The sequence below is a fragment of the Cydia fagiglandana genome, chromosome 23 (assembly GCF_963556715.1).
Source record: "Cydia fagiglandana chromosome 23, ilCydFagi1.1, whole genome shotgun sequence".
NCBI classification, from domain to species: domain Eukaryota; kingdom Metazoa; phylum Arthropoda; class Insecta; order Lepidoptera; family Tortricidae; genus Cydia; species Cydia fagiglandana.
Window position 1 is genome coordinate 9,339,976 of NC_085954.1, and position 21,773 is coordinate 9,361,748.

At 37.5% G+C, this 21,773-nt stretch overlaps 1 protein-coding gene across 1 annotated transcript in view; it reads right to left on the reverse strand.

Moving 5' to 3' along the window:
• Nucleotides 1-21,773, reverse strand: part of LOC134675847 (uncharacterized) — a 40,212-nt gene that overhangs the window by 3,747 nt on the left and 14,692 nt on the right. The window contains exons 2-5 of the mRNA XM_063534149.1: nt 11,132-11,196; nt 9,499-9,558; nt 1,907-2,002; nt 588-713 (exon numbers count right to left, since the gene is read on the reverse strand). Of these exons, the coding sequence (XP_063390219.1) occupies nt 588-713; nt 1,907-2,002; nt 9,499-9,558; nt 11,132-11,134 (285 nt within the window). The 5' untranslated portion in view covers nt 11,135-11,196. The remainder of the gene's footprint in view (nt 1-587; nt 714-1,906; nt 2,003-9,498; nt 9,559-11,131; nt 11,197-21,773) is intronic.

Here is a 21,773-nt window from a genome sequence, read left to right on the forward strand (position 1 = left end):
GAAAATAAAGCTGAGAAGTCTACAAGCCCTTTCGTTACTTTCCACCACACCAGCTCGGAAAGGCTTAATTTGCACTTCGAAAACGAAAGCAAAGTTGCATTTTATCCACATTAAACACAAACACAAATAACTATTGTTTTACAAGGGGGCAAAGTTGTTCTTTAACCGCTCGTGCTAATATTGATACCCGAGCAAGCAAAAGATTCCAAAATTGAACCACGAGCGTAGCGAGTGGTTCGAAAAATGAAATCTTGAGCGTTGCGAGGGTTTCAAAGCACGAGGGTTAAACAAAATTTGCCCCCGAGTGAAACACAAAATTTTTCACCTCACCAACCCGAAGCAAATATTAAATGTAAAATATCAAACAAAATCAAATTCAAATGAATGTTATTAAATATTTATCATCCAAAATCATCATTTAAAAGTCAATTCTACCAGCAAACATAAGAAATGAACTCAAAATTTGCATTTTATTACTTTGCCTCACATGTGAATAACCTCCAATTTCTGACATGTCCGGACACACCTTCTTTGTACTTATTATTAGCTAGGTTCGTTTAAATCCGTTGTCAATGGCCGAAACTAACCTGTGTGTTTGTGAACTGTAGCGCGCGCTCCCCCAGTGCTATGCTGGCGGTGTGTGTGCCGGTGTTCACGGACACGGCGCCGTGGTAGCCGGTGTCGTCGGCCACGTAGCGAACCTCCTGCTCGTTCTGAAATTGAAATACAGAAGTTTTATTAGGTATATACTTAGATGTAGATGTAGTGTAGGGACGCCCGGTCGGAAGAAGGCGGGCTGTCGATCACGTGGCACGTTCATTCTGCCCCGTTCCCTGCAGTTGGAGCTGCAGGTTATTGTCCCTGCAGCTCCAACTCTGTATACTAAGAGTAAACACTTTGATTCTCTATTACGGACTTTCGCACTTCATGAGATACAACGTACTCGTAATTATACAGACAAGAGGAGAGGTAATAGGCAACGGATATTAAGTACCTATTTAATGGAGCAGTGGAGGACAGTAAGAAGTGCAAAACGTCGTATATAATACCTTGAAGTAAGAAGAAACAAGGTATGTTGAAGGTACTTGGTATCAAAAGTGGAAGGTACGTGATCACCATTTGGAATTATCGGTACCGTAAAATGGGGTGGGTTGGTTGAAACTTTACTTTCAAACCTCGATAAAATTTTATTTTTACATGTGAAAACTGAATGGTGTATATAATAAGTGGTTCGGACGTTTGTATTTTAGTTTGTATTTTATTTTGGGTAGTTCCATTTCATAACTTTGACGATAAAGAGGAAAACCCACCTCACCCCGTAGTGCCTCGTATTTGGGGTGAGAGGGTTTTTCACACAAAGGTGATTTTGGAAGATTGTTGGATCGATTTTTTTTATCATACGTATTACTATAGCCCCATTTTAAATTGGAATACATTGTTTTTGTAGCATTACCTAGCTTTAAAATCCCTTCTCACCCCCCTCTCAAACCTTCTCTCCCCATTCATAACCCAACTCTCCCCGCGAAACCTACTCACCCCGTTTTACGTTATAGTAAACAAATATTCAAGCGCTGCGCTGTGATGCGCTGGTGGCTGGATATGACGTCCAACTTTTAATCCGGAGGTCGCGGGTTCAAATCCTGACTCGTAACAATGAGTTTTATGAAATTTATGTACGAATTATTATTTGATATTTACCAGTAGCTTTTTGGTGAAGGAAAACATCGTGAGGAAACCTGCATACATCTGCGAAGAAATTCAAAGGTGTATGTGAACTCCCCAATCCGCATTGGGCTAGCGTGGGAACTAAGTATAGCCCAAGCCCTCTCGCGCATGAGAGGAGGCCTATGCCCAGCTGTGGGACATATATAGGCTGAATTATTATTATTATAAACAAATATATTACCTGTGGCAGTTTGACATAGTAATGTCCTGTGGTGCCGTCTCCCTGCGGCGTCAGCTGCCAGCCCCACTCGTAGCCAACACCGTTCTGCTGAATTTTCTGCAAAAAATAGCATTAATTAATAAAATATATTAATAATTTAAGTATTTTTACTATGTGGAGTCTCTTGAGCACCTATTTACATTTAGGTACATTATTAAAATAAATAAATAAGTACATAGGTATGTAGAGACCTCTTAACGATACCTAATTTAATTAAACACTATGCCCTCAAACGTAATTTTATCACGCTATGTAATACCTAATACACAAACGTTGACACCATCATACATGTCTCCTTGTATCACAAAAGCTCCGAAGCTATACATCGGTTACTTAACAGGTGTTCCACTTCGGAGATAAAGATTAGATTACTCTAATACAATTTATATAACGTTACAATTCAATATCCATGTCATTGTATTGCGTAAAACACACGGTGACGCAATGGAGAGAGTTATTATTATCAATAATTGTTTTGGAACTCGGAAGCGATCGAGTTATTATTTTTTCATGTATGGGCGTTACTTTAATCATGCAAAGGGGAGTGGATACTTATTTCAATTAAATTTATCTATTTTATGGTGCATTTTATAGCTTCAGGTATCTTTGAATATAAAATATGATTAAACCACCTATTAATTTTGTAGGCAATGGTTTGATTTTCTCATCAAAAAGGTGTCTACCGGAAGTGATTTTCTAAGGCACACACTTAAAAAGAGAAGAAGGGCTAACCTACCTGCATTTATAGGTTAGGTTCCGAAGTGTGAAATGGGACAAGCTTATTTCACTGTTAAAAATCACATTAATGTGAAGTTCGACTTAAGTAAATAATTGTTAATTGCTATATATATTCAAAAATATGCTATTACATCATGTGAGGTTCTTAATCTTAGAAGACAGCGGTCGGCAACAGGCGGCCCGCGAGCCTCCCTGGCTATTTTGTATGTAATATTGTCAAACGGCAATGTCTGATAAAGTCATAAATATGTATTTACAAAGTGCGGCCCGCGTCAACTTTGTTATCTACTGTGTGGCCCTTGGCTGCTAAAAGGTTGCCGACCGCTGTTCTAAGACATGTTATAAATTTTACCAGTAATTTAAAAAACCTAAAGTTTTTTATTTAGTCAATCGTAACTAACGTAACTGTCTGTAGCTTTTACATATTCATTTAACATCTTTCAATAATGCCGTCACTCATGTCCAATCAAGAAATGATTGCCTCCCAACATAGACTAGGAATCCTCTAGACCGAGTTTAGAGCAATTATTTCATGCAACCGATGATGCCAAATGTGCGGGGTGCGCGGGACGAGGTGAGCGAAGTCCCGTGCCGTGATTGGTCCGTTCAAAGACACGGACGTCACACAAAGACACTTTCGACTCGAACATGCAGTAAAATTACCGTATGCGTGGCAGAGGGGGTAGCGCAACTATGCTCAGTCTGGAGGATGCCTTGTCTGTGCCTCCCAATCACCGGACGAGCAAATGGCCCACTTAACATACATTTTACACGCCACTGTTTACCAACAAACCTGACCCGTCGCTTACGTAACATTTCAATAGCTCGAGCTTTTCAACGACGACCTCTTAAATCAAGTTTCGTTAAATCATGACAACTTGCAATTTGTTTTGCTGAATATAAAAATGCTTAGTGTTTTTTCTGATACAGACTGACATGGTCTGAAATAAACTTTAGAGGCTTAATCGCCAATTGCACCATCCCACTAACCCGGGGTTAGCAGGTCAAACCGTTAAGCCAGTGTCAAATTGCACTAGAAACCATGGTAACTCCAGGTTTAACCCCGGGTTAGTGAATGGTGCAAGTGGCCCTAAGTGTAATTTTTCTAGTGAAATTTTTGGTCCGTTTGGTTACGGTTTTCAATGCATTCTTGTATGACACAAAACGGACAAAAAACCACCATCATACATGTATCACATATATGTACATCATATATATGTAGTTTTGGGGACATTTTTTTCTCGTATTAGGATCGAAAGGACTCGTGATTCTGAGTGGAAATAATATAATTTATTTATTTTGTTTCTAATTAATATAATAATTCCAAAATCTAAAATGCAAGTGGGGGTACAACTTTAAATGGAAGCCTTATTGAGCTTACCGTGGGACGAGATTGATCTGTGTAAAATTGTCCTATAATATTTATTTATTTATTTTATTTAAATGCCCCAATAACTCTTTGCTGTACCTCTTTGCTGATACTTAGTGTAGGTACCTATATAATATATGTACCTACCTACATTGCACTAGATAAGATTATGACATTGTAAATTATATAGCGGCACGTAATAATAAATCAATCCGTACACCTGTCTTTTCAGAGCTGACTAGAGTGATTTATTGCTTGTAAAATTTATAAGTAAGTTCTACGAGCTTTGATAGCAATTAAAGATACCACTATAGTAATGGATAGGCGCGATAGAAGACCGATTAAAAGCGTGCATAGGAATATTTTCCAAATTTTCGCCACTTTTAAACTTAGAATGTGAAATGGAGCCCGTGAAATGACCTCTGGGGCCAAATTCGACATGTACAACTGTCAGATTTCGCATCCACGTCAAATCAACAGTTGATTTTATTGCATACTGAGTGCTGATTCCATCAACGGTGGGTAATATCATTTGGTACAGCCAAAACTCAACTCTAAACAAAGGGTGGTTCGGTTTGGTTTGCTTGTCACCCTAACTGTGGATTGTTAATGTCAAATTTTGACATTGTACGTATTCGAGAACTTATGATTTTTCCCACATCAACGGGAGATCAACACGATACGTCAAACGTCGCTTGTCGAATAGGGGTCCGGATTATACATGTGCACATGTAGGCTTCCATTTCGTTGAAACAATAATCAAGCGATTATGTATGTATAGTACAAATAAATTATTGTATGAGCAACGAAACAAAAGACAGATTTATACGTAGCTATAACAACTTTCAAATAATCGTAGGCTTTATCTAAAGATAAATATTACTTACAGCCGCTCACACTCTGCGACCAACTGACTTATGTGACCATATACCTTAAATACTTCCGCCCTTATTCCCCCAACTGCAAAACCTAGACATTGCCTTTGAAATGTTCACTTTCATGTGCGCTCCCGGGCACTTTTACTCTCGAGCAACTTTTATTCGCATAGTTCGAACGTCGAACATGAAACTAGTATAGTTAGATCTACAATTACTTGAAATTGTTATGGATTTAAAGACCACGCATATACTGGTTCTTCGCTTGGTAATAGATTTAACAGGGCTGCTTATAAGGAGATCGCGGATTATTTTTCAACAGTAACATAAAGGCCTATTTACTATTGAATGGGTTCAGAGTTAGGACCGTTTAGAACTGATTAGGCGATGCCTTCCGCGAGCGAAAAGCCACGTGTGTTTATGGTTTCCTGGTCTTCGGTATGGGCTTTGAACACCGGCTGTAGAATGCGGTGCAATGAAACTTCGTATTATACATATAATGCAATCACACTATACCATTTAGAGGTATTATAGCTTAGAGAGATTTCTTCCATAATTCCTGGGAATTGAAGAATATGAATTGGAGAGATTTCTTCCACAATACCTGGGAGGGACTAGTCCCTTCCCAGTGTTGGCTTAGGAATGAAGTACTGGCTCAAATTCGTAACTAATGAATATAATAAATTAATACATTTTGTAACCTGAGGGAATCTGTGTCTCCCTCAGGAGAGTCGGGAAGTATACAGGCTGGCTAAAAAATAAGTACATTCCCATTGCCAGGGAGGTTTTAGGATTATACTGAGCAACTGTTACTATGGGACCAACCCCGAAATCGCGAAAAAAAATTGCCCTCCCATAGAAAATAGACCAGCCAAAATGAATGAAACAGACAAATTAATTTCGTGATTTTTAAAGTGAAGTAAAGTAAAATTTGGTCAGTATAATCCCAAAACCTATGGGAACGGGAATGCACTTATTTTTTAGACTACCCTGTATACTTACCTACTTTAGGCTACATACCATCATTACCTTAAGGGGCCCACTGATTAACAGTCCGTCGGACGGCATCGACCTGTCAGTTAGCAAAACACAAAACAAAACTTTGACAGTTCCGAACAACTGACAGGCCAATACCGTCCGGCGGACTGTTAATCAGTGGGCCCCTTTACTAACGGTGATGTCCAAGCATTGTGTCCCACGGCGATTGCTACCTGACCTTCCAACCGAAGGGAGAACCTAGGCCTTACTAGTCCGGTTACCTCAAGAAAAGTTATTATTACAACATCAAACGATATTTCATACTAAAGTTGTACGATTGTCTCTAGATCCATTCCGTCACACCAAGAACAATCATAATTTCACAATGGAAATCATCGATCAGTTTTTGCTTGTAAACTGCTCCTGTTCTTAATAACACCGGAACCTCCATTACAATACATTACACACATACACATACACATACAAGGAAATGGAACAAAGATGTGTAAGAGTAATGATATGTTTAGTGTTGAGCGTGGCGGCGTTAGGTACTACATTCGCTTTTACGATTACATACAGGTGGCTAAAAAATAACTGCATTTCCGTTGCACCTACAGGAAGGTTTTGGGATTATACTGAGCAACTTTTACTATGGGACCAACCCCGTAATCGCTAAAAATTTGTAATTTGAATCCCAATCACTTAGTAAATTCAGATGTTCTGTGACCATAAAGATGTTTTCCATACAAAAGGACAGACAACTAGACTGCAACAAATATCGGATTGATAAGTAGGATAATATTTTATACAAACATAATAAAACTTAAAAACCTACAGTTAAAAAATTTGGCCCAGATCGCCGTCAACAGGCAAGGTGCCCAGAAGGCTAGCCGTATTTCCCCGCTGTATGGCGATACTAATACGCTGGGCGAAATAGATAATTTAAAATCATTTAATAAATAATACAAACTTAAAGGCAATCGGCCGCCCGTACTCCTAGCGAGGACCGATTGACCCTCACCAAAAAGCATTACGTCAAAAAAAAAAAGAAGCCTCGATTAGGCGCGCCGACAAGTCTTTGTACGGTCAGGCGTGGCTGACTTCGCGATTTCGTCGATTTGCTAAAGGTAGCTAAAAGTACATCCGTTCCACACCAATTTTGGTGGCTAGCCATAAGCCGCGCGTGGCGCTGTCGCCATCTAGGCATCTACTCGTAATGGCCATAGCTGTCCTGATCGTAACAGACGCGTTTTGTTAGAGAGTGTCCTCTGTCATACCTAGTACTATTATTTATTCTGTGGTATGGTCGAGTAAGTAAGTATGTGTTGTAAGTTAACGCTGACGCAGTAACTCAACAATCAAATCAAGGAAGGTATTCCACCTGTCGTCGCACAGTTTAGGCGCTCAATCACTCGGACAGACAGACCGATAGGAAGTTCCTTTCACTCGGAACCCAGAGCTTTATGTAAGCATTATGCAATGTTAGTTTAAGTTTAGTAAAATCGGCCCTTAAACTGTTTTGGTTAAGCTTGTTGATTTTAGAGCTTTATACATAGAAGTTTAACGATAGTGATAGTAAGATAAAGAGGAAATGATTAATGTTTTATTTATGTACTGGTATTCTGAAACTATTATATAATTGTATAACATAATAAAACCGACTGCCGGTAGTATCTCTGCAGTTTATTTCCGTTTATCGAAGAGCGTTTTAAGTATCTACTGTGTTCATATTTTTTATTATGAGCGCGCAATAAATATATTTTATTATAACTATGAATTATATTTCATAGTGCTACATCCGTGTATTTAATAGCTATTAACCTCGATAAATGAATCATAAATAAGTTACGTACAATAAAATATGCTAAATTTAAATCTCTAATGTTAACAATTTTTTTTTGTAATTAAAGTGATGTTCCATTGTTTGTCTTGGTAACCAAGAATAATTATTACATAATTAGATATTTAAAGAAAATATTATGGGTATATACTATTACTATCATTAACTATATCTTAAAAAATAATAGAAAAGAAGCAAATGCAGCACGTAACAGCCTCCAAAAGTCCAAAACACATCCATCAAGAAAGCAATTACAGTTCGAAACTTAAAACAAAAGAGTTACGCCACCTCGCTAATTAACGCAAAAAACGCCGAACAGCTGTACCAGAGATAATAGAGAGCCATAGATAATAAACAATAGACAATAAGATCGGATTGTTATTAATAGTCGAGAACTCGAGACGGCACGCGCGAGCGAGCGTGGCGTAAGTCACTTGCGCTTTTCATCTCGGTAAGTTGCCGTGATGAAATTGATATTGATACTCTCGTGTGTAATTAATACGTATCTAATACCTTCAAACGAGCAATTCTTGTATATTTATATATTCGGATCTCGGCCCGGCTTTGCTATAGGTACGGGAGTTTTCGGGACGATAAATCGATCTAGCTAGGTCTGGGGGCCAATTTTTGAATTTCGATCGCTCGATTTCGTCACTCGAAAATCGGTGGAAAACTGCGAAATGCTAGTTTTAGAAATACGAGCGATCGAAATTTGTAATCTATTGGTATTGACCACTCGATTACAACTCTATTAGTAGAATTTAAAATATTTAAATGCCTAGTAGTGGAGATATTATTTAACGAAATACACGAAATATAGTGGTCGAAATTCAAAAATCGGCCCCCTGATCTCTGGGAAAATGCGCATATTTGAGTTTTTATATGTTTTCCGAGCAAAGCTCGGTCTCCCAGATATTTTGTTTTTCATTGAGATCTAGACATACTAGCACATTTTCATAGACTTTTTCTCCTAGAGCTCTTTTTATCAGAAAATGACATTGGCTTGCTTTATCTACAAGTGAAAAGTTTTCCTGAAATCGCCTCAAAGCGGTTGGCCGGTCTACTAACTTTTTAGGCATTATGTGGTTGGCAACTAACATAGGTTTATAAGATAAGATAAGATAAGATCGATCTTTATTGTATATGTGGCAGCAATGTAGTTTTTACCTGTACCTGCATCCAGGGGCGCGTTTCTCAAAAGCTTGTAACTTGTAATACAAATAGTGCCCTGTTTATCAAAAGCTTGTAACTTGTAATACACGTGGCAGTCCTTTTCTAACAAAAGCTGTCAAAAAGGGACTTCCACTTGTATTACAAGTTACAAGCTTTTGATAAACAAGGCACAGGTGTCACTATTTGACAGCTTTTGTTAGAAAGGGATTGTATTACAAAATACAAGCTTTTAAGAAACGGGCCCGGTCAGAAAATTTCAGTAGGATTGACAGTGTGGAACCTACGCTGGCGCCATCTGTAAAATAGATCGGCCAACCACATTTCACGTTATGAATGTATGGAGACCGCTCCCTCCTGTACCTCGGGTCGGGTTTATGCTGATTCCATTGTACGACCGCGAGCAGGAAGCGATACTGCAAACGTCGTTTATATACGGTGCGGCACTTTCTCCGGACAAGGTTCGATGCTTCGGTCCGTTTCAATCTAGGGATTTTGAAGGATTCCTTACTGATTTGAACTTGGAGGCCTGTGCCCAGCAGTGGGATGTATATAGCTGAAGAATTTAACCATGAAAGCTTACCGTATGCGTTGTCTGCGAGTACGCGCCGGATATGGTCAGCGCCATCCACACTCGCACCCACTGTAAACAAATAAACAATGTTATAAAAATCCTATATGAACTTCAATGAAGTAGATACATGTATAATATAAAAAACTGACATATTTAACAAGTATTTGTCTAGTGAAATGGATGTGACTCAGCGATTTTCAGTCATGCAATTTTGCTTTAAACTTTGCCAAGCAAAATGAAATTTTAATATTGTCAACACAAAGTTCAAATTATAATGAAACAGGAGACCTTTTTATAGGTCTCTGGGCGGCTAGAGGTTATGGTCAACGTAGCTAATTCCGTCATATAGGGACTATTCCGTTCACGAGGGTATATTTATTTTATTTTCAATCGTAGGAAAAAAACCATTACCTTTTATTTAGACGAAATTATCCATGTTGTCTGAGAAAAACGCTAGTGCTAGTGGACGGAATATACCCTATGACGGAATTTGTTACACTGATGTTACCTACGTTTTTCCGTTAATTTTTCTAGTGCTTTATTTCGTGGTTGATGTGAAATAATTAGATTTTAACTACAATCGACGTATCGTCATCCTTAATAGTGCTTAAGGGCTGATTTAGACGGGGCGCGAACTTGAATACAATTTTAGTTACATTGAGGACTATTGGCATAGGCGTACTCACGGTAGGCCAAGGTGGGGCAGTTGCCCCACCCTGGTCTCTGACCAAGAACTAATAATTTCTGTTTCAACCGTACCCTGTTACAACGTACCCAGCCTCCCCTACTTCTGCCCCACCCCTTAAAAAATGCTGCGTACGCCCATGACTATTGGTTACATCCTTACATCCAATTCAGCCGACCAATCAAATACCGCAATGTAATGAAACTCGCATGCGAGTTCTCGCACCGTCTAACTTAAACTAGAAAACACCCTGAATGTTCTCCTGATATCATAATCCAATTTTCACCTCAAGCTTTCATTCCACTCCAATATTTATTTATGGCCGCCTATTTATAGTGATATTTGCATAGCAGTCGCGTAATCAGTGTCTATGTCAAGATTATTATGTCTCTAGGTCATTTACTAGTTTCTAATAGTCAGTCCTTCTGGACTAGATTATCCTATATGATACGAAAGTTGTCTGTAGTTAATAATATAAGTGCTGTCTTTGGTCAATTAACTAAGGAAGTTGCCATTTATATCTTGAACTAGACTAGAACATGTTATCTTGCAACGGTCTTTTGCAGGTGTTTTTAAATGTTGTGTAGCTAAGACATGTTGTATTTCTGATATTAAGAGCAGAGACCTTACTTTACTTCAAAATAAATAATTTACGTTTATCGTCATAATTATAATAATCCTTGAGCCCTATTACTAATTACAAGCAGTTCCTAAATGCTCCTCTTCACGTTGGGCCAACGCCAACGCCAACGAGGGACACGCAGCCATGCGGTAGAATGAGATAGCAATATCACTTGCTCCCTCTAACGCATAAATGCGTCCCTCGTTGGCGTTGGCGTTGGCCCAACGTTAAAGTTAGGTTTTAAACATTTGATAATTTAGTTTTTAGTGTTACCGTAGTGTTGCTAGGTTGCTACGGCTAAAGGTATGTTTAAGTAAGTATGTAGGTATACGAACCATGATTGTAGTCGAGCCAGTGTGCGCTGAGGTTTAGTGTTTCCTTCTTCTGTTGATCAGAATTTCTGAAAAAAGAAAATGAAGTTTTATAAAAAGAAAAATTTTTGTGAACTTCTTCTTCAGGGAAAAGCGGGTGAGGGATTTATAAGTAAATATCGGGGAGACCGAGCTTTGCACAGAAAACATATAAAAACTCAAAAACACATAAAAACTCAGAAAACATATAAAAGCGCGTTTTCCCAGAGATAAGACCTAGCTAGATCGATTTTTCGCCCACGAAAACCCCAAAGAAAAGTAGTAAATTTCATCGAAATCCTTAGAGTCGTTTCCGAGATCCCCGAAAAACCTATATGATGATGATGATGATGATGATGCATACCGATATAGGTATATAAATAAACAAGAATTGCTGGTTTAAAGGTATTTAAGTAAATTGGTTTGCAACGCAATTCAATGCATGACGAGACGAGTACGTTTCCAAGCATACAAAGTTCAGGGTTCAGATCTTCAGATTGTCATGTCAATACAATAGAACTCAATTTGTGTACCACCATATAACGTTTTCACAGTGTCATAATATTTTATTCACCACACCAGCATGGAAAGGCTTACTTTGCACTTCTAAAAAGGGATAGCAAAGTTGCACTTTGCTGTCAGTAATTCACATGTGAGGCAAAGTAATCAAATGCATAGTTTGAGTTGTTTTCTTATGTTTTCTGGTAGAATTTACTTTTAAACGATGATTTTGGATGATAAATATTTAAGTAATAACATTCATTTGGATTTGATTTTGTTTGATATTTTACATTGTAAAACAGATAACTTTTAACATTCTTTTTAAATCAATGTAATGCCAATGACGATCACGATCAAAAGGTTTTTCAGTGGGTCAGGAATCAAGTTGTTACTACGTTGCGTATGTATATGGGCTTAGTTTGTCCCTGCCTTAACTTTCGTCGGACCTTATTCCACAAGTTGTCTCATGTCATGTGTAAGGCATTCCATAGAGGTATCTCCGGTAATTTGGCGAATCTCTCTTTAACCGCAGGCCGTAGAAAACCACGGTTACACATCGACATGTGAGTTTAGTTCGGCATTTACATAATTCGTCATTACGCGGTTAAAGTGCCTACTTGTAATCATTTTGGTCATGGTTGAATGGTTGAGACTAGTTATGGTGACATGCCTGCGAAGCTGGGCTTGGGTTCAAACTTCAAATCTCAAGTTTCACAGCATTAGAAATGAAGCGAAATTGTTGCTTTGGTATCGTAAAATCATTAAACTAATATAGGTAGTCCAAAATGTTGTGTGTGTATGGTCAAAAACTAACTCGAATATAGTTATACTCTTGTATGTAATTTTAGTTTTAAGTTTATCACGAATAAAATACTTGATTCTGATTCTGATTCTGAATATCTTTGGTTTAAGTTTGACTATTATTTGAATTACCTACTTAAGTAAGTTCGGAGACAACATTAGTTCCCTAAAAATAACATTGCTGGTCCCTACCTACTTAATTAAGTGTTAGACTTGTAGACCATAGCTGTATTATTGGACTACAGTTAGGTGGTTTTACCTATAACTTTTACTATTTAGTATTGGATTTCTGGCAGTTTCTCATACATTTAACAACACAAAACGCTAGTTTTAATTATAATTGAATAATTCGCGTGTGACTATTTAGTGCGGATTAAAATACTTACATCCAAAACAGAAAATAACGTGTTAGCTCACTTATAATTGTTTTAACCTTTCTTTTCGGCTTACAATGGACAGACAAATGGTGCGAACTTTTCTATTATTATGTAACGTATTATGTTCAACTTTTATCGAGTTAGTTACTTCACTGAACCTAACTCTACATTGTAGTAATTATACACAATAGACTAGAGTTAGACCAAGACAAGTCTGCAACGATTTTGATAGCACTCAGTGCAAGTGTTATTTTAAACGTCATACTTCTATGAAATTATAACGTCTTCTTCTTCTTCCTCGCGGTATCCCGGCATTTTGCCACGGCTCACATAGGAGCCTGGGGTCCGCTTGACAACTAATCCCATGACTTGACGTAGGCACTAGTTTTTACGAAAGCGACTGCCATCTGACCTTCCAACCCAGAGGGGAAACTAGGCCTTATTGGGATTAGTCCGGTTTCCTCACGATGTTTTCCTTCACCGAAAAGCGACTAGTAAATATCAAATGATATTTCGTACATAAGTTCCGAAAAACTCATAGGTACGAGCCGGGGTTTGAACCCGCGACCTCCGGATTGCAAGTCGCACGCTCTTACCGCTAGGCCACCAGCGCTTTTTTTATGAAATTATGACGTATCATTTGATATTTACCACTAGCTTTTCGGTAAAGGAAAACATCGTGAGGAAACCTGCATACATCTGCGAAGAAATTCAAAGGTGTATGTATAGTCCCCAATCCGCATTGGGCTAGCGTGGGGACAATAGCCCAAGCCGTCTCGCGCTTGAGAGCGCTTGAGAGGAGGCCTGTGCCCAGCAGTGGGACGTATAGAGGCTGAATTATTATTAACTCTAGGAACACCCCCCGTAGGATTCGAACGTACAGTGAGCTTTCTCTGTCACTCTAATTACGTCTTAATGAGAGTAAAAGAGAAAGACACCCGCAGTTTGCGAATTTCGGTTTTCGCGGTAGGCCCTCAGTAGCAATCCGTCTTGCGACCGCGAACTACACTATACCTATCAACCACAACTAGATCAATGAATCCAGCCGCTAGACTTTCGAGTCGATGGTGATAGACCACTAATTAGATATCGTAATCTATCGTATCTTGTTCTAGATTTCCACTATCGGCTTAGTACGAGATAATGGGAGAACTACGTACAAAGGTGATGTTAATATATTAATGTCTCAATTGCCAACACAATCAAATTTTCATTCAATCAGTTGAAAAGTGTAAAAACCATTTAAGCAATATTTACACGCGTTGTCTATCAAATTAATTGCTATCATGATCGTTTCTGTGTAGCCGTAATAGATTGATCGCGATGTCACATTAGTGCGAATTTATTAGCAATGATGCACATGATATGTGGTGTTACGGGGAGTAGGCACGAAAACAGTGAACATGGGAGCCAACATACCAGTCATACCTAATTTTAAAGGAATGCACGCACTGGATGCGTGTGCGTAGACGTGGACGTGCATGTTGTAATGTACAGATCCTTATGAGAGACGGCACATCGTTTGCTTGACTTATGCGTGCACGACTCCAAAATTTGCGCACGCTCACGTACCTACCTACATACTGCAACTGATGTGCTCTGTAGTTAGAAATAAAAGACATCGAACGCAAAGCTGTTGATTGCGAATGATGAATGATGAATCATAATACCTAATGAACATATAAATAGGGTGGTTATGAAATTACACTTTAAATGACGTTTAACACGGTATAACACGGTATATTATAACACGTTGTTTAATTATCCTAATTGTCAGTAAAGTTAACACATTAAACACTTTATACAAGGCTTAATGTTACAGTTTAAATATTACAGGGCTGCGTTTGACCAAGAATGTACGATATTAACTGTCAATGAGTGCTCTTGACGACTTAATGCCAGTGTTGGATGGTGTACATAATTGCAACCGCGGTTGCAACATGTTGACCAAAACTATACCTTACGGTTGTTTGTGTTTTGGTTGGAAGTATTACTTAACAGAGGTATAATTTAATAGTTGAAGAGTTGACAGCATAATTTGGTACTTACAACATTGTTAGAGTCTGTCCAAACGAAATATACACAAGACTTTCTATCGACAAAGCGTGGAATTTTTATCGGAAAAGTCAAATTTCTGTGAAAATATGACGTTTATAATTTGTTCTATTGAAGTTGGTGCAAAGTTAACTGATATGGATTTTATCTATGTTTCTTTCCTATCACTAATAGGTTATAAAAAATTTTAGAAAATTATTGGCGCCATTTCGTACGTAACTGTCACAATTTTGACGTAAAATGCTTAGTAAAGTAAATCTTTACCATAGCTTAAACATGGCAACAATTTAGTATGGATTTTTTAGGTCCATTTTATTTATTTTCTACTATTTTATGTCCTACTATAGCCATATAGCACTCTAGCTACGCTACGTCATACCTATTACTTTAGCGCAGTCGAATAGGCCCGTGTTAGCGTAGTCTCAATATGAGAGGATGTAATGTAGGCTCGTACAATTTAGGTATGCAACATTTTTGCGTGTATTACGCCATGTAACTTTTTATACAACAGTTTTGTATCGGTTAATCCGGGTGTTAATTACGAATTGATTTTCTGCCTAATTTAACCTAGGTACATAATCGGAAGTTAGGTTCGCATAACCGGAAGTTGTGTAAATAAGAGTTATGGCATACAAAAACACAGAAAAATAAGGCTTAACATTTTTTACCAATTAAGTAAACTCGCCTTGTAAAAAAATCACATGAATTTTTGATACATGGCCAGCTCAGTAGGTTTAACGTGCCTACTACCTGCTCATTTCAACTGATCGATCAAAAGTCGCAACGTACCTATCAAAAATCGCTTGCGATTTGGTGCGATGCAAGTAATAGAGGCTTTTAAAAGTGTATTTCTTTCCTTATAAATAATAAAACACTGCGCGCTAACCACCACACTCTACCTACCTATATGAAGATATATCTCTTTTTTAAAGCTATAGGAGAAAAAAACATTTTGGGGATAATCTTACACAGATCGACCTGGCCCCAAACTAAGCAAAGCTTGAATATACTATGGGCACTAGGCGACGATATACATATGATGAGAAGATAGCAAATGACTATAGCTATCTGCCGTTTTAATTTGGCAAACGATGTACCAAACACTCTGTATACTAATGCAGGAACCATTCGTAGTAAACTTTTGATGTGTACTCTTTATCCACTACCTACTCCTTCTGCTTCTGCCTCGCGTTATCCCGGCATTTTGCCACGGCTCACATAGGAGCCTGGGGTCCGCTTGACAACTAATCCCATGATTTGACGTAGGCACTAGTTTTTACGAAAGCGACTGCCATCTGACCTTCCAACCCAAAGGGGAAACTAGGCCTTATTGGGATTAGTTCGGTTTCCTCACGATGTTTTCCTTCACCGAAAAGCGACTAGTAAATATCAAATGATATTTCGTACATAAGTTCCGAAAAACTCATTGGTACGAGCCGGGGTTTGAACCCGCGACCTCCGGATTGCGAGTCGCACGCTCTTACCGCTAGGCCACCAGCGCTTTTTATCCACTACCTACTATTGATTCTAAACTGTTCAATTGTAAGGACCAGTTTCACTAATTAATTACAATTTTAACAGGCTAATCAACGTCACTGAACTATGAAGCTTCTCATAATAAAATTTAACTGTTACAGACGGTTTGGAACCAACCACACTGAGAGAAAAGGATAACAAAAACACACTTAGAATTACAAAAATAAACTTAATCCGTGTACAGTAAGGAGAGTTAACTAATAGGAACAAATTGACTTTTGCAATTTCTATTAGTTCTTGCAATTTCTATTATCTGTTTGTTGAAATTAGATTTAGAATTACTGAGCTGTTTGTAGAAATAAATAAACTTTACAGAAATAGTGAAACGTCTATAATTATTACTAAACTTCATTTTTTCCCCCAGTACAGAACTGTTTTTTAATTCCTGGTTTAGTTTACTAATGATTTTTCTCTCAGTGCAACCTTAGTTGTATTTCTTTTGCTGCTAAGTATGTATGTAGTCGTGACTAAAAATGTTCCTGTGCTATAAATTTTAATTGTTTACTAAGGTATACGATAACAGCAAAGTTTACGACTAAAACTGATTTGCTACCCGGAATTACCAAAGCATTTACGATGTAGAACGGTGTTTTTGCTACTCCATATTGCGTGTACGGATCGCATAAATCATGTAACAAGCAGTATTGGTGAATAAATTTGGCATTATAGGTTTTAACGTAATAAATATACGTATCAGTCGCTTCTATAACTCTTTCCGCACAATGTTTTGCGAACCCCGAGGTCTAAAAATCTTTTTTATTTATTTAAACTTTATTGCACAAAACATAAAAAATAATGTACAAATGGCGAACTTAATGCCTAATGGCATTATCTACCAGTCAACCATCGGGCCAAACAGAGACATGTATGAATGGTGCAAGGAGAACAGAGGCATTTATAAGAACATTGGAAAACAACTGAACAACGAACAACTAATAATTCTGATAAACTACATATAGCATACACAAATAAATATCACTTAATCTTAATCTTTCTCACTTTCTTTGGCACACACGTCGAGACGATACGTCTGTGGCATGACTTGTAGTGCAGGGAAAAGTCACCAATGCTTTGGACAAACCTAGCCAAAAATGCATTCAATGGACCACTCCATGAATGTACAAGAAGGGCTACAGTAAGGGAAGAATGGGGACGGATTTTGAGTGAAGTTCGATCACATAAATATCGAAATGGATAATTTACCTACATGTATCAGTAAATACGTAACACCTACATATAATGTATTTAGGTATTCCTTGCACTTACGATAAAAAAAAAAACCAAGGCTAAATATTGTTTTTATAGGTAACAATTTAGAGAAAGCACTTGTGATGTAGGCACTAAATTAGTTAATTAGAACAACTGTTGAATCTGTTTAGTAACGTCGCACATGACCACAAACATAGCGAGTGATTAAAAAAGTGGAATCTTGAGTGTTGCGAGGGTTTCAAGGCACGAGAGAAGAACAAACTTTTCTGCCCTGGTGAAACACAAACGAGACGTTTTCATCACACTAACGAGAGGCATTATACTACCTGTAAAACATTACAAATTAATGCTTTAAAAGTTGGCCGTTAAAAACCATCATCCATACCTACATCCTACCGGTTAATTAATATGAGCAAACAACTAGAAATTTGTACTTTAGATAGAGGATTGATTTCAAAGAATAAAGAGTCTTTTCAACTCGGAAATTCCGAGTAATACCTAGTTTTTAATTCAGACTCACTACTCAGAGTACCTTTTATCGCAAAGTATTTGTATTTTCAAAAAGTATTTTGAAAATACCTATTTCGTATTGAAAATGAAAATGATTTTTATTTTATTTCGTGAAAATGATTTTATTTCGTTCTTACCATTTACAAAATAAGAATCAAGGTTGGAATTTCCTAGTAAGCATATGAAATACTTGTGGCAGGAAATCCCGCTCCTCTAAAATTAGCATTGTCACTATATTACTATAATACAGGAAACATGCAAATTCAATAAAATTAAATAATATTACATTAAAATTCATATAAAAGCATCCAAATTAATGTAGCACAAAAAAATTGAATTTGATCAAATTAAATTAATAAATAAAAGAAATTAAATTAAATTTAGACTAAAATCAATTACATTAGATTGTTACTAAGTATTAGCTAACTAAATTAAATTAAATCAAATAACATTACATTCAAATTACATTAAATCAAATCAGCCAAAATTAAAATAGACTATTTTTAAAATTAAAAAACCAATATGCATATTAAGTAAATTAGTCTGTGTGTTTGTGAGCTTGGGGTACCTAAGTTTTATGATGAAGCCTTGTATAATAATAATTCGGTTCCTTCATAGCCCATTTGTTTTAGCCACTCAGTAAGCACTATTTTACACCTACGGTATTGTAATTCATAAATACCTAACTTATTAGTGATTGTGTTGTAGATATATGCAGATTGTGCAGCGTACTGTCTTTTTGCAAACATAGATTTAAATTTAGATTGTGAAATTACTCTAGGTTTACGTCTTCGCGAAGTGAGCATAGGTTTAAATACAATATTTCTGTGTAATTTCAAAGTAGCGCTTAGCACATACAATTTTCTCATTGACAATTGGTCACTAATTTCATAAAGTTCGCTACTAAATCTGAACGGCTTAAAATACATAATTTTCAACAGGCAGCGCTGCGCTCTTTCAACTTCTATAAACTTACTTTTTATTGCCCCTCCCCAGACATTAATACAATAAACCATAACAGATTGTGCTATTGTGATATACAGTTGATTGAGGAGTTTTTTGTGAGCGATGTGTCTGAGTATTTTAAATAACCAAATTAATTTTCTTATTCTAGTATTGACATACTCAATGTGTATATTCCACGACAGACGCTGATCTAACATTATACCTAGGTATTTAGTAGAACTAACCTTCTCTATTGCTTTGCATTCACATTGACTATCGTGTTGGAGACATGTGTGTATTGTCAGTTTGAGATTAACTTTCGGTTGATTACTGTTATATTTACTAAAGCATATGTAATTAGTTTTATTGACATTAAGCGTTAGGAGGTTACTTCTTAGCCAGGTGGCCACCCTATTCAGCTCAGCCTCTGCAGTTTCAAAAACTGATTTCCAAGATCGACCTTCGAAAACTAGGGCAGTATCATCAGCGTAAGAGACAATGTGTCCATGTTTAATTTTAAGGTTAGTCAAGTCATTGATATAAATTAAGAACAGTGTGGGACCAAGTACGCTTCCCTGCGGGACGCCAAAGGTTATATCAGTTTCGTGGCTTACGAAGTCCCCTATTTTCACTTTCTGAGTTCGTCCATGCAAGTAGTCACTCAGCAACTTTAGCGGAAGTCCTCTTATTCCTATGCATTCCAATTTGTGTACAAGACTGGGAAGAGACACAGTATCAAACGCCTTCTTTAAATCAAGAAACACTGCTATACATTTGTTACCACTGTCTAATTTATTTGCAATTAAGTTAGTTAAAGCAAGGATTGCATCTTCTGTGGATCTGTTTTGTCGAAAGCCATATTGATAGTCAGAAATAATGTTGAATTTATTCAGATATGATAAAAGTCGTCTATTAATTAGTTTTTCAATAACTTTGGAAATGGCGGGAAGTACAGAAATAGGTCTATAATTATTGGGATCATCTTTTTCCCCACTCTTGTACACAGGCGTAACAATGGACTGTTTAAGTGGGGCTGGGAAAATTCCAATATGTATTTGTATTTAAATACAAATTCAAAATTATTTTGTATTTTGCATTTGAAATAGTATTATCAAGGAAGTATTTGTATTTAAATACTTTTTATAAAGTATTTTTCACATCTCTGGTACTAATAACTATTAAAGTTACAAAACACATTAAACTTATAGTACCAACTTAAATCACATATCTCAGTGAGTACATTTTAATCGTCGTTTCGCCAAAGTATTAACAGAAACTCTTAACTGATCCTTAATGGACCTTATCCCTTTGCAATAAGATATAAGAGCAGATAGTCAACAGTGTTAACGATGTTACACCGATTACCACAGTCCGGAGCTAAACACTGTCGTTTTTGCCGCCACATACCTATGACTTAATAGTTAATGCGGTGAGTTTTCTAGTTTTTAGATTGACTGATAATTTGAGTGCAAGCGGCAATTATTCTGGCGATGTGATTAAGGAAAGTAACAGAGTGACAGCTGGATACAAACTTGCTTTGAGATTGATTACGCTTGAAGGAGCGTAAGAAAAAGATGTGATTCTTTAAATACCTACTTAGGTAGAGGTAGGCATATAAATATTTGTACAGGGTGCCTAGCCAAGGTAAGAATTGCTTGCTCTACGATAGCGAAACGCTTTGTGTATCTATAACTCTTTCATATTAGTGCGACAGTGACAATTTCGTTTCGTTCGCGACATAACGTAAACGAGTGGCACGTTGGCTACGCACCCGGACCTCATTTCGTACAGAATAAACAGAATTACAGCGAAAAGGGAGCACTTCCGTTTTCACATATATATCATCTCTATGAGTATTTCTCAACGTATTATTTCGTCAGGAAATCGTTTGACTAAAGTATGCGTTATGAATTAGGTGCCTACATTTTTTAGCTCCATATACACAAGTTGTAACTGACAACATAAGTTCAGTACGCAATTTCCTGACGGGTTGAATACCTAGTTGCCACTCTGTTGTTTCTCTACTCCTGTGTTCTCCGCATGAGATTAGAGGCTGGCTATGTGGTGTGTCAGCTTACGTGACTACAATGGAATTGCACTATTATCGCGTTCGAGTGTACAATGAGATGAAATCACCCTGATCTAATGCATGAACTTCACGGTTAACACCCTGCAGGTACAGTCAGCAGCAGAAGTTTTGAGTTTCTTACGGTATGCTATCCTTGTCTAACTCTCTACCTAATTTTGGGCGCTAGAAGAGTGTAACTATACTTAGATGCGTTCAATTTAACCTCTAAATACGGCAACAACTTATAAACAACTCACTGGTGGCCGACAGTTTACTGGTTTTCGCATCGACCCGTGAGTAGTGGACCGCCAGTTTACTGCTTTTCGATCCGACCATTCACGGGTGACCGCCACTTGAAGGGATATGAGATGAAGTAATAGTCACATAGTTTTAAGTAAGTAAATAGCGTTTTATTACGCTTGCTACAGTATTGCGAGCGCGTTGCTCTTTCATCGCGTGTCTACATTACACGGCTACTGCGCATGATACGACAAATCATAAACATTGCTACTGATAACAACACAACAGACTATATCACATTCACTTAGGGTTTCTCCGCGTCGGCAAAATCTGTCGGCCCAGCCAAGGTAACAATCGCTATCGCTTCGACAGCGAAAAGCATTAT